At 65.2% G+C, this 27,377-nt stretch overlaps 10 protein-coding genes across 10 annotated transcripts; 3 read left to right on the top strand and 7 right to left on the bottom strand.

Annotated features, from left to right (window-relative positions):
* Nucleotides 1-13: 13 nt before the first annotated feature.
* On the bottom strand, nt 14-503 carry Q8F55_003995 (uncharacterized protein; the record flags this gene model as incomplete). Its single annotated transcript, XM_069352521.1, has 3 exons — nt 14-34; nt 73-171; nt 222-503. The coding sequence occupies 3 exons, from the start codon at nt 501-503 to the stop codon at nt 14-16; spliced, it is 402 nt and encodes a 133-aa protein (XP_069209939.1).
* A 2,414-nt stretch (nt 504-2,917) lies between these two features.
* PKA4 (cytochrome c oxidase subunit 1) lies at nt 2,918-4,693 on the top strand (the record flags this gene model as incomplete). The annotated part of the gene is made up of 3 exons (XM_069352520.1): nt 2,918-3,182; nt 3,314-4,483; nt 4,530-4,693. The coding sequence occupies 3 exons, from the start codon at nt 2,918-2,920 to the stop codon at nt 4,691-4,693; spliced, it is 1,599 nt and encodes a 532-aa protein (XP_069209938.1).
* Nucleotides 4,694-4,793: 100 nt separating this feature from the next.
* Nucleotides 4,794-5,952, bottom strand: Q8F55_003993 (uncharacterized protein; the record flags this gene model as incomplete). The annotated part of the gene is made up of 2 exons (XM_069352519.1): nt 4,794-5,540; nt 5,590-5,952. 2 exons carry the CDS (start codon nt 5,950-5,952, stop codon nt 4,794-4,796), a joined length of 1,110 nt encoding a protein of 369 aa, XP_069209937.1.
* Nucleotides 5,953-6,188: 236 nt separating this feature from the next.
* On the top strand, nt 6,189-7,422 carry Q8F55_003992 (uncharacterized protein; the record flags this gene model as incomplete). Its single annotated transcript, XM_069352518.1, has 3 exons — nt 6,189-7,145; nt 7,178-7,234; nt 7,267-7,422. The coding sequence occupies 3 exons, from the start codon at nt 6,189-6,191 to the stop codon at nt 7,420-7,422; spliced, it is 1,170 nt and encodes a 389-aa protein (XP_069209936.1).
* Nucleotides 7,423-7,511: 89 nt separating this feature from the next.
* Nucleotides 7,512-9,110, bottom strand: Q8F55_003991 (uncharacterized protein; the record flags this gene model as incomplete). Its single annotated transcript, XM_069352517.1, has 3 exons — nt 7,512-8,260; nt 8,308-8,514; nt 8,822-9,110. The coding sequence occupies 3 exons, from the start codon at nt 9,108-9,110 to the stop codon at nt 7,512-7,514; spliced, it is 1,245 nt and encodes a 414-aa protein (XP_069209935.1).
* Nucleotides 9,111-9,294: 184 nt separating this feature from the next.
* Nucleotides 9,295-11,049, bottom strand: Q8F55_003990 (uncharacterized protein; the record flags this gene model as incomplete). The annotated part of the gene is made up of 2 exons (XM_069352516.1): nt 9,295-10,625; nt 10,668-11,049. The coding sequence occupies 2 exons, from the start codon at nt 11,047-11,049 to the stop codon at nt 9,295-9,297; spliced, it is 1,713 nt and encodes a 570-aa protein (XP_069209934.1).
* A 1,054-nt stretch (nt 11,050-12,103) lies between these two features.
* Nucleotides 12,104-13,801, top strand: slp1 (WD repeat-containing protein slp1; the record flags this gene model as incomplete). The annotated part of the gene is made up of 5 exons (XM_069352515.1): nt 12,104-12,144; nt 12,190-12,373; nt 12,408-13,213; nt 13,256-13,346; nt 13,382-13,801. 5 exons carry the CDS (start codon nt 12,104-12,106, stop codon nt 13,799-13,801), a joined length of 1,542 nt encoding a protein of 513 aa, XP_069209933.1.
* A 124-nt stretch (nt 13,802-13,925) lies between these two features.
* Q8F55_003988 (uncharacterized protein) lies at nt 13,926-16,317 on the bottom strand (the record flags this gene model as incomplete). The annotated part of the gene is made up of 8 exons (XM_069352514.1): nt 13,926-14,255; nt 14,289-14,350; nt 14,387-14,512; nt 14,546-14,824; nt 14,862-15,700; nt 15,736-15,993; nt 16,072-16,137; nt 16,172-16,317. 8 exons carry the CDS (start codon nt 16,315-16,317, stop codon nt 13,926-13,928), a joined length of 2,106 nt encoding a protein of 701 aa, XP_069209932.1.
* A 440-nt stretch (nt 16,318-16,757) lies between these two features.
* ROM2 (RHO1 GDP-GTP exchange protein 2) lies at nt 16,758-21,770 on the bottom strand (the record flags this gene model as incomplete). Its single annotated transcript, XM_069352513.1, has 5 exons — nt 21,372-21,770; nt 20,566-21,322; nt 20,349-20,505; nt 19,239-20,310; nt 16,758-19,199 (listed from the first exon to the last, which is right to left on the bottom strand). The coding sequence occupies exons 1-5, from the start codon at nt 21,726-21,728 to the stop codon at nt 16,758-16,760; spliced, it is 4,785 nt and encodes a 1,594-aa protein (XP_069209931.1). The 5' UTR covers nt 21,729-21,770.
* Nucleotides 21,771-22,946: 1,176 nt separating this feature from the next.
* Nucleotides 22,947-27,046, bottom strand: Q8F55_003986 (uncharacterized protein; the record flags this gene model as incomplete). Its single annotated transcript, XM_069352512.1, has 2 exons — nt 22,947-25,977; nt 26,016-27,046. 2 exons carry the CDS (start codon nt 27,044-27,046, stop codon nt 22,947-22,949), a joined length of 4,062 nt encoding a protein of 1,353 aa, XP_069209930.1.
* Between the last annotated feature and the right edge of the window lie 331 nt (nt 27,047-27,377).

The following is a 27,377-nucleotide window of genomic DNA, read 5'->3' as shown; positions in this document are numbered from 1 at the left end:
AACGATGCATATTCTACTCGCGCGCGGCGGCGATCTGCGTGTGAGCTGAGCCCGACGGTGGGGCGCACTCACGACCTGGAACTCGGCCGCCGCGTTGCGTGGCAGCGCGGCGACGCCGACCGCCGTGCGCACGGGCAGGGCGGTGCCCGCGGGAAACAGGGTTGGGTAGAGCTGAGCGTGAGCTGGCGTACCCCCCCCCCCCCTCCCACCACGACACGAACCTCGTTAAGAGCAGCAATGTTTTCCGGATAGTCGCGCACATAGATCGTAACGCTCACCAGGTCGCCCAGCCCGAGCCCGGCGTGCGCGAGCGTCTCAGCGATGGCAGCGAATGCCTGCCGCGTCTCTGGGACGATGCCGCCGGGGACCAGCGCGCCGGTCGCCGGGTCGTTGCCCGTCTGGCCGGCGAGGAAGACGAGCGGGCCGGAGCGGATCACGCGCGTGAAGATTGCGGTCGTGCCCGCCTCGGGGAGGGGGATCTTGTTTGCGTTGGGCGTGGCCATTGTGCTGTGCTTTGCTTTGGGGAGGAGGGGTAGGAATGGAAGGAGGACGCGATTCTTATGGCCACTGCGAGGAGGTGCCACTTGGGAGGCGTCGGAGCTTGCCGGCCCGCCCGGATCTCTCCTGCGCGCGACTCGACGACCGGGCCGCAGTGCAGGAGACATGCGGGTGCCGGGGCGTTCGGTGAATGCCGCGGGTGCATGCTGCTGGTGCGATGCATGCAGAGTTGGGGCGAGGCATGCAGGCCTTGGGCGAGGGAGATGGGGGGCGGATTTGTGGCGTTGAGCCGGCCGCTGGACGCCGCCACACCCCGTCGACCACTTTCCAACTCCCACCACCACCACACTGGCGGACGTGCACAGCCAACCACAACCCTTACGACGCGGCCAGCAGCTCCCTGTGATGCAGCGACACCCCGCGACGCAGCAACACCCCGCCAACCCCGGGAGTGTCCCCCGCGTGTCTCACCCAGCGCAGCCGCGGCTCCGGGCGTCTCTCGGCCATCACCGCCGCTGCAGCGATTATCCGCAGCACCTGGGCCAGTCACCTCGGAATGCCGCTCAGACATGTCTCGCGCACGGCGACGGAAGTTGCCGCCGAGCGACGGGCGGGTCGCGTTCCGTCGCCACCTGCGACAGACGTGTTATCCCGCACGTCGAAACGGTCGTGGGCGCAGACGGCGAGGGCAGACAGCGAGCCTACTGCCCCGTTTGTCCGTCTTGAAACACGGCCCTTGAATCCCCAATACAGATCTGGGACGGTTTAGCCCCGGCGTCGCACGCTGTAACGAGCCAGTGCCAGTGCCAGTGCCAGTGCCAGTGCCACACTCGGACCTCGGCCCACGCGTCGTCCGACGTCGCTCGGACACCTCGGACGCGGCCTGCCCCGAGCCCGACGCGCCTGCACATCTGCGCATCACGATGCGCGCTGCGGCTGCGGTTCGCCCTGGGGCGTCAGTCAGGTGCAGCGCTCGCCGAGCCTTGCCGCAGCACCTGCCGTTCCCTCGGCGACTGGGCCGTGGGGCCGTGGCGCACGGCGTCGGTGGCGGCCTGCTCCTGCGCGTACGTGCACGCGTGCTGCTCCTGTACCGCTGAGGCTGGCAGTCGCCTGCCACCGCAGCCAAGCCACTCGACCCGCCCACGGTCATCGTGATGACATCAAGGCGTCGTGTCAATTCGGTCCAGTGTTCCTTCAGGCACGCGGCCGCGGGGGTGGTGCTTTACTGGTCGTGGCTCCAGTCGAGCATGGCTCAACCAGTGACCACCACTCCATTGCTCATCTGCCCACTTCAGGCAGCATAAATTTTAGACTTTTCGCGACCCAACGGCACAGGCACCGGGCGTGCAGGCGGGCACTGCGGGCGCCGAAGTGCTTGCTGCTCGTCTGCGTCTGCTCGATCTCGGTGTGCACCTCCCTCCTACTTCTCCCTACATTCATTTTCTTGCCCATCGGGACGGGGTGAAGGAGAAAAAGAGTGACGCAGCGGCAGGGTACGAGTCTGGGCTCTTTGCTACTCAGGGACAGGCACCAGGGTAACTGTCCGACATTTGACGGGGAACACGCGGCGGCGGCGAGGCAGGAGAGCAGAGGGGCGCAAGGCAAGGGAAGCGGGGGCATGGGCAGGGTCACGGTCGACTCAGGCACAGGTCGAGTTGACTGGAGCATTCCTGCAGTCGTCGCAGGGCGCAGGACGATTGACGCCACTTTGTACGCCGCCACTGCCGCCACTCAGGAGTCGACTCGCTCCTGTGCGCCCTTTCCCCCCCTCCCCCCGTTTTACCACCTTGCGCCTAGTCGTGTCCCCTTTTGGCCCCTTGGCCCGTTCAACAAAATGTCCCCGTAACTCGCAATCTCCATACACGTACAGAGCAGTAGCGCGAGCAAGCACCGAGACACAGGCCGGCCTACACCACACCACACACGCACTGCATCGCCATCACCTACTACTCTTCTCATTCTACATTCCACTTTGCGTGACTACAGCCGCGCCGCCCCGCCGCCCCGCCACGCTCCGCACAGCTCCACCACACCGGCGTCACACCGACCGCGTCCCCGCAACAGCTGCCCGCCGCCCGCCCGCCGCGCCGCCGTACCTGTTGCCGCCCACGGGCCCAAAAGTCCGGGATCAAGCGCGCGCACAGCAGCAGCCGCGACAGGACAGACAGACAAGACCGACTCCAAAGTCTTCGTCAACACGCCACCTAGCCCAAACCCACCTGCCCCAGGCCGAACATCGACGTCGACGACGCCGACGACGCCGACAACAACGACGACGACGCCAGCGACGACCGACATCGACGCTTGCTTCCACACACTCCCCCCACAGCACAGCCATCACCCCGCCCACGACGCCTTCCCTCCCTCCCCACCTTCCCTCCCCCACTGACGGCGTCGTCCCACCGGGACTGTAGCCACCATGGACGCGCCCGCGCCCGCGCCAACGACAAACCCCAAGCCGGCGGCGTCAAAGTTCAAGCTCGACCCCATGTCGCTCTTGCTACCCCACGAACGCGTCGCCATGCTCGGAGCACAGAAGCCTCCATCGGCCGCGGCGGCGGCGGCGACAGCAGCACAGGCGGCCAACGCCAGCGCCGACCCCTACGCCGCCTTTCGCCAGCCCGCCCCCGTCCACGCGGCCGGACATCAGATCGGCCGTCCAGCGCCCTTAGCGCAGCCTAGTCGTGAGTCGCCGGCGTGATTGTATGCGCGATTTACGGCAAGCTAACCCCTGTGCTCGCTGTCTCTGCCGATCGCCGCCGATCTCGCCTGATCACGCTCCCGCGCACCCCTCACCCTATCTGTTGCATCACAGACTACGTCCCAGTTCCACCAGGACAGGCCGCACCGCTATCGCCCCCAGCGTCGCTCATGTCCACGCCGCCCTCGGCCTGGGACGCATCGTCGTCATGGGGCGGCATGGAGGGCGTTATCGAAGGCTCGGCGTCGGGACAACAATGGCAGGGACGATTCCCTGCTGGCGGATCGAGCCTAGGCATCTACCCCCACGGATGGCACCCACACCGTGGGCAGGCTCGTCTGCAGGACTGGGAGATTGTCGAGACGCTCGGCACGGGCACCTTTGGTCGTGTGCTGCTCGTTCGCCAGCGCCCATCCTACCGCCCAACGGCCTACCACCCCATCTTCCCCCACCTGTACCAGTCGCCAGACCCGCATTCCCCATCGCCCGCGTCGACACAACAAGCGGACGGGCAGCTGCCACACTTTGCCATGAAGGTGCTGAGGAAGTCTGAGATTGTGCGCCTCAAGCAGGTCGAGCACATCAACTCTGAGCGGCGGATCCTCGAGCGTATCCGGCATCCATTCATCGTCGAGCTCTACTCGACGTACCAGGACAACCTCAACGTCTACATGCTGCTGTCGTACATTCCCGGTGGCGAGTTGTTCTCGCACTTGCGACGAGCGGGCAGATTCTCGGCCGATGTCACGAGGTTCTACCTGGCGTCTATTGTCCTCGCGATCGACTACATGCACTCGAACAACATCATCTACCGCGATCTCAAGCCCGAGAACCTGTTGCTCGACAGAACAGGCTACCTGCGGATCGCCGACTTTGGTTTTGCCAAGGTGGTCGAGGACCGCACGTTTACGCTCTGCGGCACGCCCGAGTACCTCGCGCCGGAGATTGTCCTGTCGCAGGGCCACGGCAAGGCCGTCGACTGGTGGGCGCTGGGTATCCTGGCATTTGAGATGCTCGCAGGTTACCCGCCCTTCTTTGACGACCACCCGCTGGGCATCTACGAGAAGATCCTGCGCAACGAGGTGGCCTTCCCTTCGCACATCGACCCGTACGCCAAGGACTTGATCCGGGGTTTGTTGACTGCGGACCGTACCAAGCGCCTGGGCAACCTGCGGGGCGGCGCACGCGACGTCATGAACCACCCGTGGTTTGCCGGCGTCGACTGGGGATCGCTCGAGAGGAAGGAGATTGGAGCGCCGATTGTTCCGCGGGTCGGAAGCATGAGTGAGTCATCTGCCGCTTCCTGCGTCGGCATTGCTAACACGCCCAGGCGACTCGCAAAACTTCCAGCGGTACCCGCCACCGCGACCAACCGAACTGCCGGGTATCTTCGGCACGCCGTACGACGCGACCGAGGACCCGTACGAGTCGCTGTTCCGCGAGTTTAGCTTTCCCAGCGGCCGCGCCGCCGAGGACGTAATGGACGACGAGTAGAGTAGAGGGGTAGAGGGGTAGAGGGGTAGAGGGGCTAGAGTGTTTTTATGCGAGCCGACTGGGCACGCTTTTCTATGCATATTGGGTTTTAGGGCTAAGTCTAGGCCAGGATGATGGGGCGGACGGCGTCGCGGAAGGTGGGCCAGGCGTCGCTGCCGTCAAAGGCCATGGCGGCGGACTGGTGGAGGCCGCCCTTTTCCTCGACGTACGTGACGTCCACGCCAGCAGCGGCCATCGACTCGACCGTGGCGCGGACCTCGTCGACGAGGATCTCGAGCTCCCCAGCGTGGACGTACACCTTGACCCCAGCGGCCGCGAGCGGCGCCCAGTCACCGGGAGCAGCTCGCACAGGCGAGACGTAGCGGTGTGCCAGGGCCTCGGGGGCATAGTGGCGGAGGTAGGAGGGCACAGCGAGCCTGCCCACGAGGGGGAGGTAGTCTGCGGCGTAGTTGCGGGCCGTGCTCTCCATGCTCGACGTCGCATCGCACCACGGGCCAGAGAGCGCCAGCGCACGGGGGAGCGCACGCCCCTCGTCCGCAAGCAGCTGCGCGAGCTGCAGCGCGAGGTGGCCGCCCGCGCTCTCGCCCACCACTGTGACCTCGCCCGCGGCGTAGCCCTGGGCCAGGACATGCTCCCAGCCCGCGAGCGCGTCGAGCAGCTGCGCGGGGAAGGCGTTGGCCCCGGACAGCGCCTTGCGGTAGTTTGGCGCGTAGAGTCGCGCCCCGAGCGAGGACAGGAGCCACGCGAACGGCCACTGCAGGGGGTGGCCGAAGGCGTACGCCCCGCCGTGGAGGTAGAGGATTGCGCGGGGCGGGGGGAGGGGGAGAGAGCACGAACAGCGGGCGGGCTGTGGGCGCGACGGCCGGGTTGGCCAGCACCCCGGGGACGTCTTGCACCCCGGGAATGGTGACGACAGCAGCGGTGACGCCGGGCGCGTGCCTCGCTCCGTTGGCGGCGTAGCGCGCCGGTATGGCCGCCTCCTCGGCGTCGACGCCGGGCAGGAAGTAAGTGTACTTCTGCAGAAAGGCCTTTGCGAGCCTGCTCCACACGTAGAAGCGCGCTGGCATCCACGCCGCGGGCGGGCCGCGCGTGTAGTACGTGCCGAGGGCTTGCGCGGCGATGAAAGGCGCGAGGAGGTAGAGGGCGGCGCTCGCGGCCCAGTTGAGGAGGGTGAGGAGGGGCGTGGGCGGCGTGTTGGGCGCGCGGGGGTCGGGCTTGCTTCGGAGGAGGGCCACGAGCGGGGGCGAGGGCGGGGGCATGCTGCCGGCGGACGAGGCGCTGCCACTTGCAGTGCTTGCTTGCTGCTTGTTGTTGAGAAGTGGCGAACAAGACGTGCTCGCAGAATTCCAGCCGGTGTTTCCGAATAGTGTGGGGACCCGGCCGTCCCGACGTCATGGTCGCATCCCTTCGCGACATGTCAGACGCCGCGGGGTCAGCCACGTTCAACTGTTCTTTCTCTTACTCTCTTCCCAGCCGCCACCAAGCCGACACTACGATGGCCGCCCCCATCGTCTCGTCCTTCCTCGACGCGCTGCGCACCCTCCCCGCCCTCCTGGGCGCCGAGCGCACCCTCAACCCACTCACCCTCCTCCTGTCCCCAGCCACAACCTCGGCGCTGCACGTCCCGCTCGGCCTGAGCCTCGCCCTCATCCCCACGTCCTTCCTCCTCACTCACCTGTCCGGCAACGTCGGGTGGGTCGACCGCGTGTACACGACCCTGCCGGTCGTCTCGTCCTTCTCCATCGCGGCGTGGGCCGTGCTCAACCCCAACGCGGCGGACTTTGGCGCCAGCCTCCCCCGCGTCTGGCTCCTCATCGCACTCCAGGCCCTCTGGAGCGCGCGGCTCACGTGGCACACGGCCCGGAGGGGGCTGTACAGCCTCGACGCGGAGGACTACCGCTACGCCACGCTGCGCAAGATCGTCCCCAAGTGGGCGTTCGAGGCGATCCACATCGCCGCCGTGGCCATCCCCCAGCCGCTCCTCATCTTCGCGCTCAGCATCCCCGTCGCGGCGGCGCTGCAGCCCGCCGCCGCGCTCTCCCCCGGCCCCGGGGGCTTCGCGCTGCCGCTCAGCGCTGTGTCCTTCCTCGTGCCCGGCAACCGCAGCGCGCCGGGCACCACCCCAGTCCTGCACCTCGTCGACGGGGTGCTCGCTCTCGCCGGGCTCGCCATCGTCGCGCTCCAGGCGGCTGGAGACAACGCTATGTATCGCTACCAGGAGGCCAAGCACGCGCACATGCGCGGCGAGGCGCGCCTCGACGACAACGGCGTCCCCCTCCCCATCGAGGTGCCGGACGGCTTTTGGCCCGGGTTCCCGACCACCGGGCTGCACGCGCTCATCCGCCACCCCAACTTTGTGGCCGAGCAGCTCTTCTGGCTCAACCAGGGCATCGTGGCCCTCTTCGCTAGCGTCCACCCGCCTGCTCAGGCATGCCTCGGCCCGGCCTTCTTCGTAAGCTCTCCACCCGGCGACGCTGACCCCAGCTTTCGCTCCTCTTCTGCGCGAGCACCCGCCTCACAGAGTGGATCACGACGCGCAAGGTGAGCTCCACTGGCGACCGCGCTGACCCCAGTACCCCGCCTACCGCGCGTACCAGCGCCTCGTGGGCATGTTCCTCCCGCAGGAAACGGCCATCAAGTGGGCGTGGACGACGCTGCGCGGGACACGCGCCGAGCTGCAGCACGAGCTTGCCACGCCGCCGGCCAAGCCCGCCGCCGCGGCCGAGTAGATGACCCCACCGGACCTTGCATCCCTCTACACCCGTTGTACCCAAAACTATCTTCTGATGCCACCCCGCCTTGCCCCGCCTTGCCACGCCTACTTGTCAAAACTGCCCGGCCCCGGGCTCTGCCACGAGTAGTTGTGCACCCCGCGCTGCTTGAACAGCTCGACGACTTCCGCCGCGACCGCGTCGCGCTCGGCGTCAGCCCCCGAGTTGATGTCGTGGAACGTCTGCAGCGTCTGGTGCAGCTGCGCGAGGTTGGTGCACCCCACGACGACGGGCACGACGGCGCCGTCGGCCTGCTGGAGCTCCTTGTACCCGAACGCGATGCTCACGGCCTCGATGCTCGTCCCGCGCGCGGCCGCGAGCTCAGCGGCCTCAGCGACGGCGGGGTGGAGCTTGGGCACGCTGCGCGCGGGGTGCCACTCTGGCCCGCCGGAGCGCGTCAGCAGGCCCATGGACAGCGGCGCGGCGTTGACGACCTGCGCGACGCGTGCCGAGTCGTTCAGCGCGGCCAGGTACCCGTCGCCGAGCGCAGAGTTCTGCAGCGTCTGGTGCGAGTAGCTCTGCACGAGGTCGAGCGGGCGGCCTGTCGTGTGCAGGACCAGCAGCGCGAGGCGAAGCAGCACGGGCAGGGTGTAGCCCGCGATACCGACGCGCTTGATCTTGCCCTCGGCCTGCAGCTCGCGCAGGGCCGCGAGCGAGGCGAGCACGGCGTCGTCGCCCGGCCCAAGGGAGACGTAGGGCGGGGACAGGCCCTCGGTGCCGGCGGAGAGCGAGGCGAGCGGCAGGCCAGCGGGCACGGGGAACGGGCCGGCGGCCGCGAACTCTACGTCGTGGAGGTCTGCCCGTGTAAGCTCAACGCATTCGCGACGGGGCAGCGCCACTCACACACCACGTCCAGGTACGCCGTCTTGAGCCGGCGCAGGCTGCGCTCGACGCTCGCCTTGACCGCCGCAGGCTCGTACACGTGGTGCTTGATCGTCGGGCCAAACTTGCACACCTTGGTGATGAGCGTGTACGAGTCGCGCGGGAACTCGGCCTTGAGCGTGTCGAGCGCGTTGCCGAGGACGATTTCCGAGGGGTGGTACCACGGTGCTGGGGGTGTGAGCGGGTGGGCCTGCGGGTGGGGCTGCGGGGGGCGAGACGCCTCGCCTACACGCGCAGCGGGCTGGGCTGCAGAGGAGACGGCGGCGCGACACGGTGTCTGGCCGCCGGATGTGTACCGGAAGTACAGAGTACACGGCGTCGCGAAACGCCGTAGCACAGCCGGCCAGTCTCAACGCCGTGTCCCCAACGCGAGCGGCGACGTGGGCGACGCTGAGCGAGACGACGCCCCCGTCCGACCCGGCAGCCCCCGCCAGCCCCGTCGTGAGCCCCGCCGCCATCCACCGACCCAACTCACCAGTGTCAAACGCATTCACGCCCGCCCGGAGCGCGGCGCGCACCAGCCGCACCGGCTCGACGCCCTCGACCGCGCCCTTGTCCGCGTAGATGCCGTACCCGAACGGCGCGCAGCCGAGGATGATGCGCGGGAGCGTGCTGCCGCCCTCGGGCGGCGGGAGGACCTCGGAGGCCGGGATCGCGTCCTCGGCCGTCGTGGGGATGTCGGACGCCGCCCAGACGCGCAGAGGCGGGCTCGGCTCGGGCTGCGACGGGTGGTATGGGGCCAGGGCTGGTGTTGGGAGCGTCATGTGGGGTGTTGGTGGGAGGCGAGATGGAGATTACCAGCGGTCAGCGGCAGGCCGTATTTATGGGTTTGGCGAGCATGCGGACCGGCACACCCGATATATCGGCAACGTCGGCCGCCACCGATAACTCGGCGCCACCCCGCGCCGGGTCCCGCCCGCTCGGCTTCTACACACGCTGCATGCGATGCTACACACCAAACTCGCGCGCCGACTGCACCGCGCCCTCCTCCGCGTCCTCCTCCTCCTCGGCCTCTTCGACCCGTTCCTGGAAGGCCACTTCCGCCGCCGACGCAGTGTCCTCGGCCGCGCTGGCGAAGCCAACGGCACCCTCCACATCAAGTCCTAGCCGTCTCGCCATCGCACGGACGAAGCCGTACCGCCAGTCCCGCGGCATGTCGTCGACAACTTCCTGCGCCAGCTGCGGCTGGCCGTGCTTTACGAGATACTCGATGAGAACGCGGTAGTCGAGAGGGCCATCCACCTGCTTGTCGAGCACCTTGTAGTGATGCAGTGCCTCTGGGATGCCCTGCGCATCGTTTCGGCTCGCACTGTACCGTATCACATTGCGCCGCAAGATGTCGAGATAGTGTTTCCGGCCAGGGAAGCTGTCGAGCAAAGCCACGAGGTGTTCGTGTCGCTCGTGCGCCGGAATGGTCGTTGCCTGTGCAACACTCCTCGCGGCCACACGCCACAAGTTCAGGTACTTGAACTGCGGCGCGTTGTCCAAGCGCGGGACAAGTGTCGTGAGGATGAAGACGGCCGCATCAAAGTCTCGGGGCGAGGGCTCGCGGTATCCACGCACGAGCAAACCAAGCATCAGGTTCATGTACCAGTTGATGGGTTCAGACTCCGCCGAGTGGGCACAGATCATCCGACAAGCCGTTTGCAAGTCACTGTTTCCCTCCAGGAGATACCGCAGGATAATGCCGTACGTCCCAGAGTAGACCCTCGCACTCGGGAGTTTATGCTTCATCAGGGCGCGATAAAGCCGCTGTCGTTCTCGGTATGGCAACGGTTCGGTGAGGGCATTGCGCACCATGACTTGAAACAGGCTTCTCTCCTCTTTCGAGTCGGTCTGGCGACGGGTCGCCAAGAGTCGGACGGCGCGGTCGACTTGGTTCGTTGAGCAGAGATGGGTGAAGAACGCCATGTCGAGATAGATGTCCTGGCCGCTGATCTGTTGCTGTCGCAGCGAAGCCAGCCCCGCTTTGTAGAGCTTCTCGATCTCACCGGCCCTGCCTGACGGCAATGCCACCATGCGCCTGCCAATGGTCTTCGCACTCTGCATCCCTGCTTTGACCATGGTCTCCCAGAGCAGGTCGCATTGTTTGCTGGCTTCTTTTCGGAGTTTGCGGTCGAAGCGGGTGTCCGTAGCCAGGTAGCCCATGCCTTTCAGTGCACTCGATAGGAGGTCCTCGCTAGGAGGCCGGCCATCGTACCGCAGAGGGATGTCTTCTGCAATGACCTTGACGACCCGGTCCAGCTCGCCTAACCGGCTGAACGCGTCGATGAACAATGCTGCGAAGGTCAGCGATTGCGAGCACCCCACCGAAGACGCACCCCATGTGTCAGCAACCAGGGGGACATTGGAATGGTACTTCAGGCGACCGGCCTCGTTCAGATCTTGGGGAACAATCAGGCGGTCCTTGCCGATCGAGGCGGCCATGATTGCGTCGTACAGATCGATGATGGCTTTCCTTGAGTCCTGCTCCGACCAAATGCGCACCCGCACATTCAGCGCATCGGTGTGGTACACCAACAGAATGAGGTTGAACCTCTCAAGGTTATGGGTGAACTTGTCACCCATATCCCGACCACCATTGGCGCGTACCAGACTCTTTCTGATGTCGTCCCAGTCCAGCGATTTCATCATCTCGGGACGGAAGTCGGCCGTTGTGTCGAGGAGATCGGTCACATGAGTGTTGTCGAACTTGTCGAGCATGGTGAGGGTCGCAATATGGGCAAGCAGTATCGGCTTCATCCCTTCTCCAGTCAGACGAGTGGCTATGCGCACTGCTCGATCAGGCGAAGTGGCGCCGCTGAGATCTTCCTTGCCTTCGATCGAGCGGCGACGCCGCTTGAACTCGAGAAACGTTGACGCAGCCTCACTCGGGAGACCAAAGGCGAGCAGCTCAAGTTGAAAACGATGCAGTCCTTGCCACTTGTCACGGGCGGCGGCCTCGATTGCCATATGTCGCAGTTGGCGATACGGCTCGGGGGCAGCGGTGTGCAGTTTGAGGACACTGAGCCTCGGGTTGCTCAGCTTGGTGTCGATGACGTCGGATACAGCGGCGTAGTCGGAGTCTGTACAGGCGCCCGTCTGCTGTAGCTTGACCAGACCACCCCATGCGAGGATCAGTTTGCCGAGGTTCTTGTCCTTCAAGGCGGTGCGAAGTTGGTCGAGGGCTTCATCCGTATCCACCGACGCTGTCGGTGGGGCGGCGGCGATAGGGGTTATAGATGGCGCTTCCCCTGGCTCCTGTCGGAGGGGGGTAGACGACGATGAGGTAATGGTCCTCTGGGAGGTGGCACTCTCATTCGGGCTCGGACCGTCCGCTGCCTGTCGAGGAGGCAGTGATGCCGTCGAGGTATGCCGTCGAGGTGTTGCACGCGCCGAGCTCGGCAGACGGCTAGACGCTAGCCGCAGCTGGCGAAACAGCAGTGTCGATGGCCCAGGACCACCTAACACTGTGCTCAACCCCATCGTCCAAGAGTGTGCCGCTGGCCGCTTGAAGAGTGATAAACAAGGCAAAGGAGATGTGACGGAGAGCACATTACGATCAAAGGGCAGCAGTTACCTTTTCTGTTCCTCCAACAACATTTTGCTTCCGCCTGCATTTCAACCCAGCTCTTCCCGCGACTGCTTTGTTTTGGCCACCCTGTCGCATCGATCCCTTGCTCCGGCCCATCGCTACTTGTACTACCTTATAAACGACCAAAGGCATCCCCATCGCCTCACTACATACGCAGTTTATAGCATAACCCATTCGCACACCATGGGCTCCGAGGCAGTAGGCAGCAGCAAGGATCGCCACCCGTGAGTCCGTTGTTTGACCAGCCACCGCACACCCTAACATCGCAGGTCCAACCCGTTCCACACGAGACCCAAGGCCCCTTCACCCACAAAGCAGCGGTCCGTCGACTTAGATGGTCTCGCAGGCTTGCGGGAAGGCATGGGCCGCATGAACATTTCCGACCGGGGCAGCGGCGAGTTTGTGCTGCCGGAGAAGAGTTCCAGCTCCAAGGACAAGATCAGTGCTCGTGATGTGAGTTGTTTATTCTCGACCGCGCTGATCCCAGCTCGACCGCTTTGTGCCTTCTCGCCCAGTGTCGCAGCATTCGTCGTTCTCGCACCCCAGCGAGACGCCCGACACGTCGATGGACTCGACGCACAGCGCCCCAGCGCACGCAGGCCCGTTCGCCAACGCCCCGCCAGGCCGCCGTATCCTCTCCTTCCGCGCGGCCCCACCCCCTGCATCGCATGCCACATCCCACCTCGATGCCCAGCGCAACTACCTTCTTCACAGCTCGGCGGCCGCCAGCCGCGGCACGACGACGGCCAGTGCCGCTGCGTCGGCCGGTGCCAAGAAGCGCTCCCCGCCGTACCTGCCCGAGCGAGTGCTCGACGCCCCGGGTTTCGTCGACGACTACTACCTCAACCTCGTGGACTGGAGCTGCTCGAACCGCGTGGCTATTGGTCTGGGATGCGTCCCATACGTGTGGGATGCCGAGTCGGGCGATGTCATTGCGCTCGGCGAGGAGACGGAGGAGGCCTCGCCCGTCACTTCCGTCAAGTGGTCACCCGACGGAGCGTTCCTCGCTACGGGTAACGACGCTGGCGAGATTGAGATCTGGGATGTGGAAGACAGCAAGAAGATGCGTGTGATGCGCGGCCACAACGCGCGTATCCCCACGCTCTCGTGGAACGGCCACGTTCTGTCCTCGGGCTGCCGCGACGGCACCATCTTCCACCACGACGTGCGCATTTCACAGCACAAGGTCATGGAGCTGCGCGGACACTCGGCCGAGGTGTGCGGTCTGGCGTGGCGGCCCGACGGCCAGCTGCTGGCTAGTGGCGGCAACGACAACGTTGTGAACTGCTGGGAGTGAGTTGAGAGCCGCTCGCCTGGAAGCAACTGACACGACAGTGCGCGTATCGGCCAGTCGGTGATCCCCACCGAGAGCCAGTACCGAGTGGTGCCGAAGTGGACGAAGCGCAACCACACGGCGGCGGTCAAGGTGAGTGACAACGGCCGTGCAGCACTCACACACAGGCCCTCGCATGGTGCCCGTGGCAGTCGAACCTGCTCGCGACCGGCGGCGGCAGCCAGGACCAGCACATCCACTTCTGGTCGACGACGACGGGCGCGCGCACGTCGTCGCTGCACGCCAAGTCGCAGGTGACGTCGCTCATCTGGTCGCCCCACTCGAAGGAGATCCTCTCGACCCACGGCTTCCCAGACAACAACATCTCGCTGTGGTCGTACCCGTCGCTGCAGAAGATCTACGACGTGCCAGCGCACGACAACCGAGTGCTGGCGAGCTCGCTCTCGCCCGACGGATGCACGGTCGCCACGGGCGCCGGAGACGAGAACCTCAAGTTTTGGAAGATCTGGGAGCCCAAGGCCGTCGGCAAGAAGACCGACTCGGGCGACCGCGATGCCCGCGGCGCATCCAAGGTCCGTATCAGGTAGCGCGTTGCGCGGTTCGCTCAGTGTTGTTTGTTGTGGCCGATTGTACCCTTGTAGTCGTATTCATGCTACATACGTACAGCTACTGTACAGGCGGAGGTGGGCTACTTGGCCTCGTGTTACGCTCTCAATCTTCCATCGGCTCGTCGTCGTCCTCGCTTTCTTCATCTTCTTCCTCTTGCTCCCTGTCCTCGCGGCGAATAAAGCTTATGGTGTTTCCACTTGGTGTAACGAACTGAAAGGCAGGACGGACACCGGGCGGTGGCTCGCCGTCGATGGGGTCGAGCGCTGAATTGGCCACATAGTTGGACAGGTAGTGCAGGATGGCCGCCCTGTCTGTGAAGGGGTTGAACTGACGCTCCGCGCGGGGGCGGTACGTGTTTCGCTGGATGATGCGGTCGACGTTGGCCGTGCGGATGTGCGAGTCTGCCAGGCGGGCCGCCGTGGGCGCGAAGACCTGGCGTGAGCGGGCGACAACTTATGTACACACCTTGACAGTGTTGTCGATGCCGCTGACGGCGATGACGGGCAGCGTGGGGTGCTGCGACATGACTGGGGTCAGCGGTGCCGGGAGGGAGCGCCACTCACCATTAACAACCTCGCCGTCGCCCTCCCAGATCCCCTCGAGCCGGCCCGTCGCCTTGTCCCACACGAAGAAGTTGCCGTCGTCGGAGCCCGAGGCGATCTTGTCCGAGCTGTCGCCGAGGAACGTGCCTGGGGTCAGCAGGGAAGCAGGAGTCGGCTCACAGTCCTTGACCGTCTCGACGTTGCGCGCGCCCTTGAACATGCGCCGCGGGTGCAGGAGGGGCACGCTGCCAAACTGCCCGGTGGCGCTGCGCTCGCCGCGTCTAATGCCGAAGGGGTAGTCGTCCGAGTCGTCGGAATCGTAGTCATCGTCGTCGTCGCTGTCACCGTCGTCGTCCTCGTCCTCGCGGAGGCTGTAGTGAAAGCGGGACAGGTCGATCTCCTCGCCCGATTCCGAGTCGCTGTGGCTGTCGTCGAAGTCGTCGAGGACGGCGTCATCGTCTGGCGGGTGAGCTTCAAAGCGGCGCGTTACACCCACCGATAACCACGACCGCCTCGTCGTCACCATCTGCATCGACCCCTTCGCCCCCGCCCAGGGCAAGTACGTCCTCCTCGAGCTCGCGAACATCATCGAGGTCGACCTCGCCACCGCCGCCGAGGGGCACCACAGTCCTTAGCCGCGTCACGGGCGAGCGCTCGCCTGCCGTCGACACCTGCGAGTGTCGCCGCTTGTGCCGGCCGGCCGCAGCCTCCTCCAGCGTCTCATCAATGATGGTCTGCTGCGCCTCGAGCAACTCCACCGTATCGCGCTGCGCCCGGCTAGGACTGGGCGAGAGCACGCCGCGTTCCTTGCCCGCTGCGGCCGACGTCTCGACCGGCGAGTCGTGCAGGTTGAACAGGGCCGTCGAGTGCTTTGCGAACGCGCAGATCACCTCGGCCGGGTTATCCGGGTTGAGCTTGACACACGTAATGTGCCGCTCGCCATCGTACCCCGCGCGGGCGGGCGCCACGGCGTCCCACTCGGCGTCGGGCAGCCCGAGCCGGCGGACACAGTGCACCTGGTCTGCGCGTTTCGTGTGCGCTCCCCAGCTCGGCGTCTGGCGCGCGGGCATGCGCCGGTCGAGGACGTACGCGCAGTCCGTCTGCCCCGCGACGGCGAAGATGTGCGGCGCCGCAGGGGAGAGGGAGAGCGAGTAGAGGTCGACGCCGGGCGGCGCCTTGAACAGGGGCGGCGGACACTCGTCCCGGCACGTGTGCGGCCGGCGCAGGTCGTGCTGCCGCACAGACCCGTCCTCGCTCACACTGAGGAACTGGTGCGGGCTGGCCTCGGTCGCAATGCGCTTAGTCCGGTCCGAGTGGCAGCGGAGGATGGTCACGCTAGCGTCAGCCCGCCGTCGTTGAGAGCCACCCACCCCGGCCCGCTGCGCCCGTCAAGCGCGCCCTTGTCGCGCAGCGTCGGCGCCCACTGCAGCCGCTCAACGTCAAACACGCGGATCTGACTGTCGCCCGCACAGCTGACGATGCGCGGCGTGCTGCTGTGCGGGAGGAAGCTCGACCAGAAGATGTTGGCCTGGTGACCCGTGATAATGGTCTCGCGCAGCCGGAGCGGGTGCGGCGAGTCGGCGCTGCTCGCCATGCCCGTGCGCTCGTCGGGCGTCCACATGCATATCCTTGGGGTGTCAGCGGCGCGCAAGGGAAGCGAGCGAGGGAAGGGGAGAGGACAGGAAGAGGGAAGAAGGCGGACCCACCGCTTGTCGTCCGAGCCGGAGAGGAGCACGCCGCCGTCGTCGGACCACGAGAGCGCGTTGACGCAGCTGCGGTGTCAGTGTTGCCGCACACAGCACCCACCCCGTATGCGCCTCGCCGTCGTCGCCCAGCTCCTGCACCCTGTCGACGCGGGCCCACGCGTCGCCGTTGAACACGCGCCGTCGGCGCTGTGGCCCGCGAGAGCCGCCCGTCAGCGTGCGCGGCAGGGGGTCGAGCGTGTGCCGCATCGTGTGGTTAGTGCTTCTGCACTGGTGCTGGGTGTCGCCGTTGCCGTGTATGTTTTATAGCCAGTGTGTCGCTGTGGAAAGAATAAGGGTGAGATGGAGAACAAGCCATCGCGACATCACATCCTTTGTCGTCGTCCATCACCGGCCAGCCGGTGGCAACATCGTCATTCCGGCTGCGGGGCACCAAGCCGCCGGCACCATCACACCTCTCCCATCACACCACTGCCCCACCTCCCTCGCATGTATGCATTCTCTCTCACGCGTGATGCTACAACCAACCAGAACAAAACTAAGGTGCCAAAACAGTGTAGCGACCACCCGGCCTAGGGGCCGGCGGTATGAGGGGCATGAGATATGATGATGGGTTGGTGTGATGGGAACGGCAGGGTGCTCGTGCGGGCAAGGAACCGAACAACTAGATCGAGCGTCGACTCGCCCGCTCATCGCCCAGAGTGCGTCGAGCGCGAGTCGGACGACCGCCGCGCGTTGGCGCTGGGAGGCGGTAGCTTGAGGAACTGGACGTGGCCGTCGTCCGAAACAAAGATGATCTGTGGTCGGAACTGGAAGTTGCGGATCGGCTGCATCGGCGGTGGCGCGCCGTAGGGCATCGGGGGTCGGCCACCAGGAGGGTTGTAGCCCTGCGGAGGGTAGCCATAGCCCTGGGGCATGCCGTACTGGCCCGGTGGTGGCCGGTACATCTGTCCATTGCCCGGCTGGGGGTACATGATCTGGCGCTGCTGCGGGACCGGGGCGTTGACAGTCGACGGCGGCATGTCGGCAAACAGGCAAGTGATGTGGCTGCCGGGGATGATCTGCACTAAGTGGCCAGTCTCGACGTGGCGCACCTCGACAAACGTCGGCTCAAACGCAATGACGTAGGGGTACTGCAGCGCGAACGCTGTCGGCGCGCCCTCCCACACAATGGCCCACTTTGGACGTGCTCGCCATCCGTTCTTGTTGACGTAGAACGCAAAGTCGTCGTAGCACAGTAAAAAGTCGGACTCGATGCGGTAGATGGCCATTGGTCGCACACCTTCGCGCTTGAGGACAAAGTCGAGCGACTGGTCCGAGGGGTCGAGGAGCGACTGCAGGTCCAGTGTCTCGAGGTCGACAATTTCAAAGCCCTTCTGGCAACCCACGCAGAGCTTAGTCTTGAGGAAGTAGACCGAGAAACTCTCAAAGGGAATGTAGAACTCCTTGAAGACCTTGAGCGTGTCCTGGGCTCCCTTCAAGCTCTTCATGAAGCTTCCCTGCGGCTTCTTGCCCCGCATGTTCTGGTCCACCGGCTCGAGCACCTTGATGGTCGACGAGAGCGGCGAGCTCTTGACGACGGCGACCAGTGTGCGGCCCAGACAGACACCCGACTTGAAGAAGCTCGTGTGCGACGACACGCGCTTGCCGCGCTTGAGCGCCGCGTTGGGGTCGTTGGGGTCGAGGCAGTCGAGGGGGAAGGTCGTGACCTGTCGCTCGCTCAGGACAATGAGCAGCTGGTACTCTTCAATCACGTCGACCTGGGCCACGTCGATGAGGTTGATCACCTTGACGGGCTCGCGCAGCTTGGGGTCGCGCAAGTTGGAGAAGTAGACGCCTTCGTCGGTGCCGTAGATCATGCGGTTGCCGTTGTCGTACGGGCTGAGGCAGTTGATCCGTCTCAGGCCCTGGAAGAAACTCTCGGTGATTGTCTCGCTGACAAAGATTGTCGAGTGGTCACGGATGACCTGTTGCTGCTTTTCAATGCTCTCGATCCACTTCCTCCTGCCGGCATACGTGTCGATCCACAGTTGCAGCTCGTATCCTTTGCGGCCGAGGTGTATGACGTTGAGGAAGAAGCCGTGCTTGCTTTCGGGCTTTGGTGGAATGTGGGCCAGCTGGCTCTTGCCGCCTGCTTTACCAGCAGGGCCGCCGGCTCGGACGAGCTTGTTATTCGTGCCGGCAGAGAGCTTTGCCGAATTGTAGTGATCCTCTGGGTATCGCAAGACGAGTAACTCGAGGGGGATGGGGCGTCGGTAGACCTTGTACTGCTCGGTCTTGTTGACCCACTTGGACTTGACAAGCAGGAAGGCGTGGTCAAAGAGGAAGGCGAGGAGGTCGGCATTCTCGCCGCCCTGGTTTCCTCCTCGTCTCTTGACGGGCCCCTTGTGGACGAGCTCGCGGCTACGGTCTCTCAACCGAAGGTCAATGTTGTCACCGCGGAACACGATCTGCTTGTCAATCTGGGCCAGTTCGAAGGCATTCTCCGACTTTCCACTCTCGACGTTGACCTTCGACAGGAAGGCTTTGATCATCTTGATGACCTCTGGGAGGTCGCGCTTGTCCGAATGGTCCTCTGGCGTGTATTTGAGGACGGCCTCCAACAAGAGCGGGTATCGACCCAGACGAGTGGTCGGTTTTGTGAGGTAACCGTTGAGCTCGAGCTTGCGCGACTCGGGTTTGCGCTCAGTCTCATCCACAAACTTTTGGAAGGCAGGGTTCGTGTTCTTCTCCTTCTCAAACTCGTACTTGCCCCATAGCTGATGCGCTCCGTACACGACAAACGGCTCGAAGTGGGGGACACAATCCAAGAAGATGTCGCCTAGCGACTGGACGACGGGCTGCTGCTTCTGGCGTTTGGTGAGGCGTTCTGCCAGGACATGGTTGACCTGGAGCACGTCGTGCACGTTCCAGAAGACTTGGCGCACAAACTCGTCCCTGCGGTCCGAGGTGACAATGTCCTGGGTGCGCAGTGGCTTGACCCACGAGTCGCGAAGGTATTCGAGGTCTCGAACAAAATCACGTTCCGTGTAAATGACTTCGTTGATGGCCTCTTGTCGCTTCTTCTCCGTGTCGTCGACACTGTCGAGGATGTCCTGGGAAACCGAGTGGATCCATAGTGTGCCAGTCTCCTGTAACGGTTAGCCATGGTGTTGTGACCTCTAACCCACCTTTGGCTCATCGTGCAACGACTCCTCGCTCAGCTTGCGCGATAATCCTGGGTGGGCAGACTTGACATTTAACCGCTTCATCTGCTCGAGTCGACGGGGACAGTTGATCGAGTAACAGAGCTGCTCGCGGGAACATGTTGGCGAGTAACAGTCGGTGAGGAGCGTGAAGACACCGTTGGGCAGGTCATCCTCCGAGTCGTCCGACTCGAGCGGCGTACCGCCAGGGATCGGTGTCGCCTTGGTCGTCTGGAGAACCGGAGAGTCGAGCAGAGCATCGTATGCAATCTGTTTCCGCGGTGTTGGCGCTGTGCCACTCGACGACGATGGCGGTCTCGTGAGGCCAATGTGCTCTGAGCCAGGCGAGTCCATGATTGCCGAGTCGTTGACAAACGGCGCGACCAGACGCTCCTTGAACTGGTAAATCTCATTCGGCGTGTCGCGCAGGCGGTGCGCATAGGTGACATCGTGGAAGAACTTTTGCGCGTCAAGGGCACGTCCAAGAAGCAGGGCGAGGTTGCGATCCGGCGTCTTGATAATGTCCGAGATGATGGTGACTGCCGTGCGTCCATCAAAGGCGTCCTTGTAGGTGATGCCCTCCTTGACAATCTCGACAACGTCGACGATCTGCCGGAAGGCGCCGGCGACGCTGGACAAGAGTGCTGCGTTGATGACGGGCATTGTCTGGAGAATGGCCGCCTGGCGAACGCTGGTCTGGGAGCGGGTAAACGAAGGCTGAGATGTAAGTGGAGAGCCTCCACCGTACGTGATTCCCAAGCCCCGCGAATCGTGGCCGTGGAGAGATCCTGAAGAACGGACAGAGCTGACAATCTCACGCCTGTTTGCCGAGCTTCCCGAGAATGACGTAGCCCTGTGGTCGAACACGGACGTTGCTGCCCCTGGTGGGAGCGGAGACGACTCTGTGGCAGTCACGTTTGGCAAGGGGAGCGAGTGTGTCGACTCCATCGACTTGCGAGCTATTCTCTGGAACATGCCGTAGCCGTTCTCTGATCCAGTCGGTGTCGAGGGGGAGCCGAAGGGCGAGTCGGGGACCTGGCCCATCTGCGACAGGGGACTGGGGGGTGAGCAATGGTACCAGGCGGCATTACTCACGCTATCCGCTGGTTCTGGCCGACCGTGTAGACGCTGGAAGCGATAGACGAGTCTGATGGATGGCGCGTGTGCATTGAGCGGTGCTGTGATGACGAGCTGGCCGTGGACGCATGTCGTAGTTCTTGGGGCCGCTGCTGCCTGGCGGGATCTGGCCGGGCTGGGACCAAGTTAGCACGCGGTGCCGTTGTTTGGGCACTCTGTCGACCATCACACGTACCGGTCGGCGTCGGCTCCCAAGGGCCACTCAGGTGGCCGAGACCGAGGTCGCTGTCCGACGTGGTGGGGAAACCTGGAATGTCGTCTAATAAGCCGCCACCAGGCGTGGTGTGAGTGGCCCGCAAGTAGTCTGGCGGGGGAGACGCAGCACGGTGTGACGGCGCCCTCTCCCTCTCCCTCGGCCCGGCGCCCGGCTCGAGTGCTGCACGCTCGTCTGATGTCATATGCAGCGCCGAGAAGGCCTTTGTTGGCGACGTGTTGATGGTGGGCGAGGGGATGGTTACGCGGATGGGGCCGTTCTTGGCGTGCAGGGATCCCGAGCGCGGGGGAGGGACCGAGACCGTGGTGTTTGACGAGGCGTGGGTTGCGGTCGAGCTGCCCGACACGGACCTCATGCTCTGTGTTGCCGTTGTGAGTGTCGAGGCGTTTGACACTGATCGCGTGGGCAGTGATGGCTGAGGCATGGGCTGAGGCATGTTGATACTTGCCGGAGGGGGTGCGGTGGCGGACGACGACCTGGGCAAAGGATGCTGGGCGTGTGCCGGGCCGCCAGCCACGATCTCACCTGGCTGGATCGACGAGATGTGCGGCAGGCGGTCTCCCCTCGGCGAGGGCGTTACATATCCGTTGTACGACGTTGTTGGGGCCTGCTGCTGTTGTGCGGCGCTACTCGACCCCCCGTTGGCGGGGTACGTGTTCGGGGGCGGAATCGACGGCGTGAAGGACGCGCGCCTGGGGTTGGGATGTGGCTGTGGCTCCTGTCGCCGTTGTCAGCGATGCTCGACCACTCCAGCAGAGACAACTTACACCTGCGCCGTAGCTCGGGCCTCTTGGGCGCGGCGCGTATCCGTTCGCTGCGAACCCCTGCTGCTGCGGCGGAGGGCCGGGGATGAGGCCCCCTCCGGCGGGGTACGCGCGCGGCTGCTGCTGCTGCTGGTGGTGCGGGGGGTACCCCTGCCCATAGGGGTACTGCGGGCGGACGTGGGGGTGCGCGCCGGGGTGCGCGCCGGGGTGCACGCCGGGAGGTACGCCGGGGCCGAGGTGGTGTCCGCCTGCTGGGCGGCCAAAGATGTTCTCAAAGACCTCGTTGCGCACGTTTGGCTGGGGGCGGGCGCCGCCCGGCGCGGGGCCGGGGCGCGCGCGCGGGCCCGTCGGCGCGGGCATCTGGGGTGGAATGGGGGTGGGGGTGCCGGGGGTGCGGGCGGGAGATGCGGTGGCTAGCTAGCTGGGCCAGCTCGTGATGGCGCGCGCGGGTGCGGCGGCGGCGGTCAAAGGACGGCGCCCGCGTCGGTCGTCTACGCGCGTGTCGTGCTGCCCTAGCTGGATGGGGAGCTCGCCCGTCGGCGTCGGTGCATGCGGCGGGGAAGCAGGGGGAAGAGATGGGTGGGTGGCTTTGTCGCGTCCGAGGCCGTGATGCACGTGTTGGTGTCGTGTGCGTGTGTGTGCTGGGGAGGGCGTGTGCGTCGTGTGCGTGGTGTGCGTGGTGTGGTGTCTGCGTGCTGCGTGTGTGTCGTTGATGTCGTTGATGTGTGCTGCGAGTGATGCTGCGGGGGTGTGGGTGGGTGGTGGTGTGGTGGTTGCTGGGTGATGGCACGCCGAGTCGGTGTGAGTAGAGTAGAGTGAGGTGTGCAATGGCAGGTGTGCAGCCGGCAGACAGCACGAGTGAGTGAGTGTGCAAGGTGTGTGTGCAAGGTGTGCCCCCCCCGGCTCCCTCCCTCTGCCCTCGCCTCCGCCTCGCCTTCCCTCCCCCTCCCACTCCCCCACTAGCGCCGACGCCGCCGCGCCGCGGGGGTAAATCACGCGCGGCGGCGGAATGGGTCTTTTTTCCATTACAACTGGGCCATTACGGCGCGCGAGGGGGGGATTAGGGCGAGGATTACATCGCCCGGCAGGTTAGCCGGTAACTGTGCAGGCTTTGCAGGGTCTGCCAACTACTCAGGGGCCGCAGGCCCGCGTCATGACTGGCACTTGCTACGACAGGCGGGCACTTGACACGCACACTGCCGCCACGGCACGGCACGACACAACGGCAACCCGCAAGGCAACGGCATACAGCAAGAGAGAGATTAAGGGGGCCCGCCGCTCGGGAGCAGAGCGTCGTAGCTAGTGGCACTTGCACAAGATCCAACCCTCCTCGTCCATCTGAGACACCCCAGCCTTCAAACAACAAGATCCTGCTCCACTGCTGCTCCAATGCCAGGATCTAGGGCTGGCTGGTCTGGCCCAATCCGACCTCCAGATCAGGCCATTCCTTGCGCTACCAAATGCCCCGTCGTGGCGGCGATCACTCCGGCTCAGTGGCACGGCTCACTGCTCGCCGCGCCAAGAATCCCAACACCCCTGCATTATGTCTAGCTATAGTAAACCAAACTCCTCCCCAGCCTAGATCAGCGTAGTGTACTCGCGTGGCGGGCGCGACGGTACCGGCGGCGGCGGGCCATCAGGCAGCGCCGACATGGCCCGCTGCTTGCCCTTGGCCGCGATCGCCGTCGCGTGCCGGGCCAGGCTCAGCGGCGTCTCGCCTGCCACTGGCGACAAGGGTCTGTACATCGACGAGTCGGGCGGCGCAGACGACGGCCCGGGCGAATACGGCCCCGCAGTCGACGCCGACCGCGCAGCCTCGTACCGCCGACGCATCGCGTCCTTCTCGTCCCCGGCCGACATGTAGCCCGGAGCGCCGCGGAGCGAGCCTACGGGGGACGCGGTCCGCGTCAACTCGTCGTAGCTGATCGGTGGCGGCGACGATGACAGTGGCGGCGGTGACGAGATAGACCCGCCGGTCGAGCGCGACCGCGCTTCCTCGTATCGCCTCTTCATCATGTCCTTCTCGTCCGCAGCAGACATGTAGGCCGGAGCGAGGGGGCTCGACGAGGAAGACGGGCCCGGGCCAGACGAGCTGCTTGAGCCGCCAGCATTCGACCCATTGGCCACGCGGCCAGTCGCCTCCTCGTACCGACGTCGCATCTGGTCCTTCTCTTCCTCGGCGGAGAGGTAGGCGGGTGCAAAGGTCGAGGCTGTGATCGGCGGAGTGAAGGGAGACGACGCCGCGGTCAGGGGCGGCGACGACGGTGGCGAAGACAGCGTTCCCTGGGTGCGGGCGACACGCGACTGCGCCTCGTCGAACCGTTTTCGCATCATCTCCTTCTCGTCTGCGGCCGACATGTACGCAGGGGCCATGGTCGAGGGCGCCGACGAGCCCACCGATGGACCGGCACTGCCACCTGCCGCAGAAGAGCTGGCCCCAGTCGCATGGCTCACGCGGCCAGTCGCCTCTTCATACCGCTGGCGCATCAGGTCCTTCTCGTCGGCTGCCGACATGTACGTCGGGGCAAACGAGGGCGGGGGCGAGGCGGGCGTCGGGGTGAACGACGGGGGTGGCGAGACTGGGGCGGGGGCCGCCGATGAGCCGCTGCCGCCAGCTGAAGGTCCGCCTTGCGTACGCGCGACCGCCGACTGGGCCTCCTCGAAGCGTTTACGCATCATCTCCTTCTCCTCGGCAGCAGACATGAAGGCGGGGCTAAGGACAGGGGGCGACGCTGTAGGGGGCGAGGCTGGGGGTGGTGACGACCACGCTGCAGGTGGTGACGCGGGGGGAGGTGCCGTCCACGCTGGCGGTGCAGCTGCAGCCGACGGACCAGAACTGCCACGAGCAGACCCTCCACCCTGCGTCCGTGCCACAGCCGACTGGGCATCCTCGAAGCGCCTGCGCATCATCTCCTTCTCCTCCGCAGCGGACAGGTAGGCCGGGGCCATCGGAGGCGGGGTCGAGACGGCAGCAATAGAGGCAGCCACAGCGGCAGCGGCGGCAGCGATCGACGTTGATGATGGGCCAGGGCTGCCGTTTGCCCTCGGGTCAGCCGCGATCGACGTCGGGCGCCCGGCACCCGCCACGCGGTTCGTGGCGTCCTCGTACCGCCTCCGCATCATCTCCTTCTCGTCAACCGCCGACATGAATGCGGCCGGCGGGTGCCCATTGGACGGTCCGGGACTCGAGCCCGCCGCGTGGCCGTTGTTGGACGCCGCGGGGCTGCTCTGCTGGGGAGACGCCGCACCCTGCGTGTGTGCGACACGCTGCTGGGCCTGCTCGTAGCGTGCCCGCATCTCATCCTTTTCCTCGGCGGCCGACTTGTACGGGGCCGGGACAGGCGGCCTGGCGCCTTGCGATGGGCCGGCAGACGAGCTTCCAAAGATGTCGTCGTACGGGATCGGCTCGTCGGCCTGCTGCGTCGATGACGCCGCCAGGGGAGAGGCAGCCCGCTGCGGAGTGCCATTCTGTGCTGGCGCCGAAGATGACCCGGCGTTACCAAAGGACCCTCCACCCACGCGCCCCGATGCAGCTTCGAAACGCTGTCGCTGCAGCTCCTTCTCCTGCGCCGCACTGAGGTACTCGGGCTTCATCGTCGCCGGGCTCCTCAGCGACAGGGCGGGTGGTGGCACTGGTGGGGGCGCAGAAGACGTGGCGGCGGAAGAGTCGACCGAGACTGACGGCGAGGTGGTGCGAGACGGTTCTGCGTAGCCTGGCGGGGCGCCGGCGCCTTCGAGGCCAATCTCGGAGAGCGTGGCGCCGTGGGACTGCTGCGCAGAAGCCGCCCTGCCCCGTGCCTCCTCGTACAGCCGTTGCTTCTCGTTGGAAGCCGAGAGCCACCCAGCCCGCCCCGGTGACACTGGGCCTGGTCCAGATCCGCCGCTGCGGACAGCCGAGTCGATAACATTCTGGTACTCGGACATTCGCCACTGGCCAAATGTCCCACCAGCATCCGAGAGCCGGTTCGTCTGGGTCTCGACGTGACCGTGGCCGATATCTGACTGGGCGATGCGGTTGTACGTCGAATCGCGAGAAAGTGTCTCCTCACCCTCGTCAGGCACGCGAGTGAGGGATGTTGAGCGGTGCCCTCCGTTGAGGTAGTCCTGGGAGTAGGCAGAATGGGGGCGATTGTTAGGCTGGGGTGATGGGAAACCAACATTGTTGCGCTGGAAGTGGTGGGCAGGAAGCGTGGCGAACGGCCGGTCCGTGGAAGGCGCAAAGTCTGACCCAGGGGTCGTTGCGGCGCCCGCTGTTGTCGTGACAGTCGTCGATGTCGTGCCAGACGACGACCGGCGCCATAAGTCTCCTGGCCCGGTCCCCGGTGGTGGGCGCGCTCCTGGCTGTGGCGATGGCCCCGGCTGCATGGACAGACGGAAGTCCCGTGCGTTTGCCAAGCCGGGCTGCCCCGAAGGAGGCCCCAGCCTGCCCAGGCCCGACAGCGAGGCGCTGACATGGTGCCCTCGCGGGGGGACCTCGGACAATGGTGTTGCGGCGCTGCTGACCGAGGGGCTCGAAGGCACCGACGACGTCGATAGCGAGGTCGAGAGCGCTTGCGAGTGGGCTCCAGGCGGTGGGCGGGGGCACAAGCCTTCGACATAACCAATGTCCCTGGGCGTGTCAGGCGCATCACATGGCCCAGAACTCACCTGACGGCCTGCTGCGCCGATGATCTCGAGAACGTCCCGACAATACACTCGAGCCCAGGAAGCAGGATCTTGCCGGCGGCGCCGTCGCACGCAGCCTCGACGACCAGCTCGTATTCGACCTTGAACTCGCGGGCATTCCTCACCGTCAGAAGCTGCTTGTCGGTCGGGATTTGGAGATTGAGCGAGGCGCCCTTGTCGCCACCACCCTGCGAGACCATGATGTTGCACGGTGCTCGGCTGGTGCCAATCGTCAGACGCTTGACGGTCGGCGGCGTCGGCGGTTTGCCCTTCTTTGCCTTGGCCGCGTCCTGCGGTGGCGGGTAGATGGTCAGGACCTCTACGAGGGCCATGTCGAACCCCTTGAGCCGGAACGGAGCAGGCAGGTTGGACTTTATCGACGCGTTGAGCAATATCCTATCGCCGGGCCCAAACGCCTGGCTCGGTCGGTCGACCGTCAACGTGACTTGTCCGTTCAACACCGAGACGGATCTGACCTCGGTGTTGTTGTACACGGGCCAGGCCGACGCGAGCTCGTATTTTGTTATTGTCAAGGGCTCGGACGCGTGAGCGTAGCTCGACACGTCCTTCTTGAAGATGCCGCCCTTGCCCTTGTAGCACACGGCTGCGACAAGCTCATAGCGGACGCTACCACCCTTGGGGCTGATGACGCTCGGGGGAATATCCAACGGCAGGGGGACGTTGAAAACAAAGTCGGCGATCTGGAGGACGTCAAACTCCTTGCCCTCGCTGGGCTTCCAGAGGATGTGGACCTTGCCGACGTGTTCAAACTGGGTGCCGTTCGCGGACGATTTGGGGGCGCCTGATGGCGAAACCTCGTACCTGCGCACCTCGACGCGCACCCACTTGGCCTTTACTGGCGTCTGGCCAATGCGCACCTCGACCGAACCCTTTACGCATGGCGATGCGCGGTTGCCGCCGGCCGTGATGCCGGGGTATCCTTGGACAAAGGGGAGATGCGGCGGTGCGCGGAGGAAGAGACGGACCGGGCCTGACGGTGACTGGCCTGTCATTGTGCGTGATGGGGGTCGGCACGGCGACGTGCCGGTGCTTGTCGGGCGGGGATGGGCGAGGGCAGTGGTCGTGGGGTCGTGGGGGGGTCGTTGGCTGATCTAGTCGTAGCAAGGAGGCAGTGGAAGCAGGCTGGGGCGTATGGTCGTTGATGCTGTGCCCGCCCAAGCTGTGAAGTGTATGAGATGGAAAGGAAGTCGAGATGGAAGAGAGACGAGAGCCGCTATTGTCGATGTTGCAGGGGGTGTAGGGGGGGTGCGTGTGCTACGCTGCCGTCGCCGGCGTCGCCGCCGCCGTCATTCCGCGGTGCGGCTAAGGGGCAAAGTGGCCAAG

The sequence above is a fragment of the Vanrija albida genome, assembly GCF_041260175.1.
Source record: "Vanrija albida strain AlHP1 chromosome Unknown contig_3, whole genome shotgun sequence".
Classification (NCBI taxonomy): Eukaryota; Fungi; Basidiomycota; class Tremellomycetes; order Trichosporonales; family Trichosporonaceae; genus Vanrija; species Vanrija albida.
This window is presented reverse-complemented; position numbering and strand designations above follow the sequence as displayed.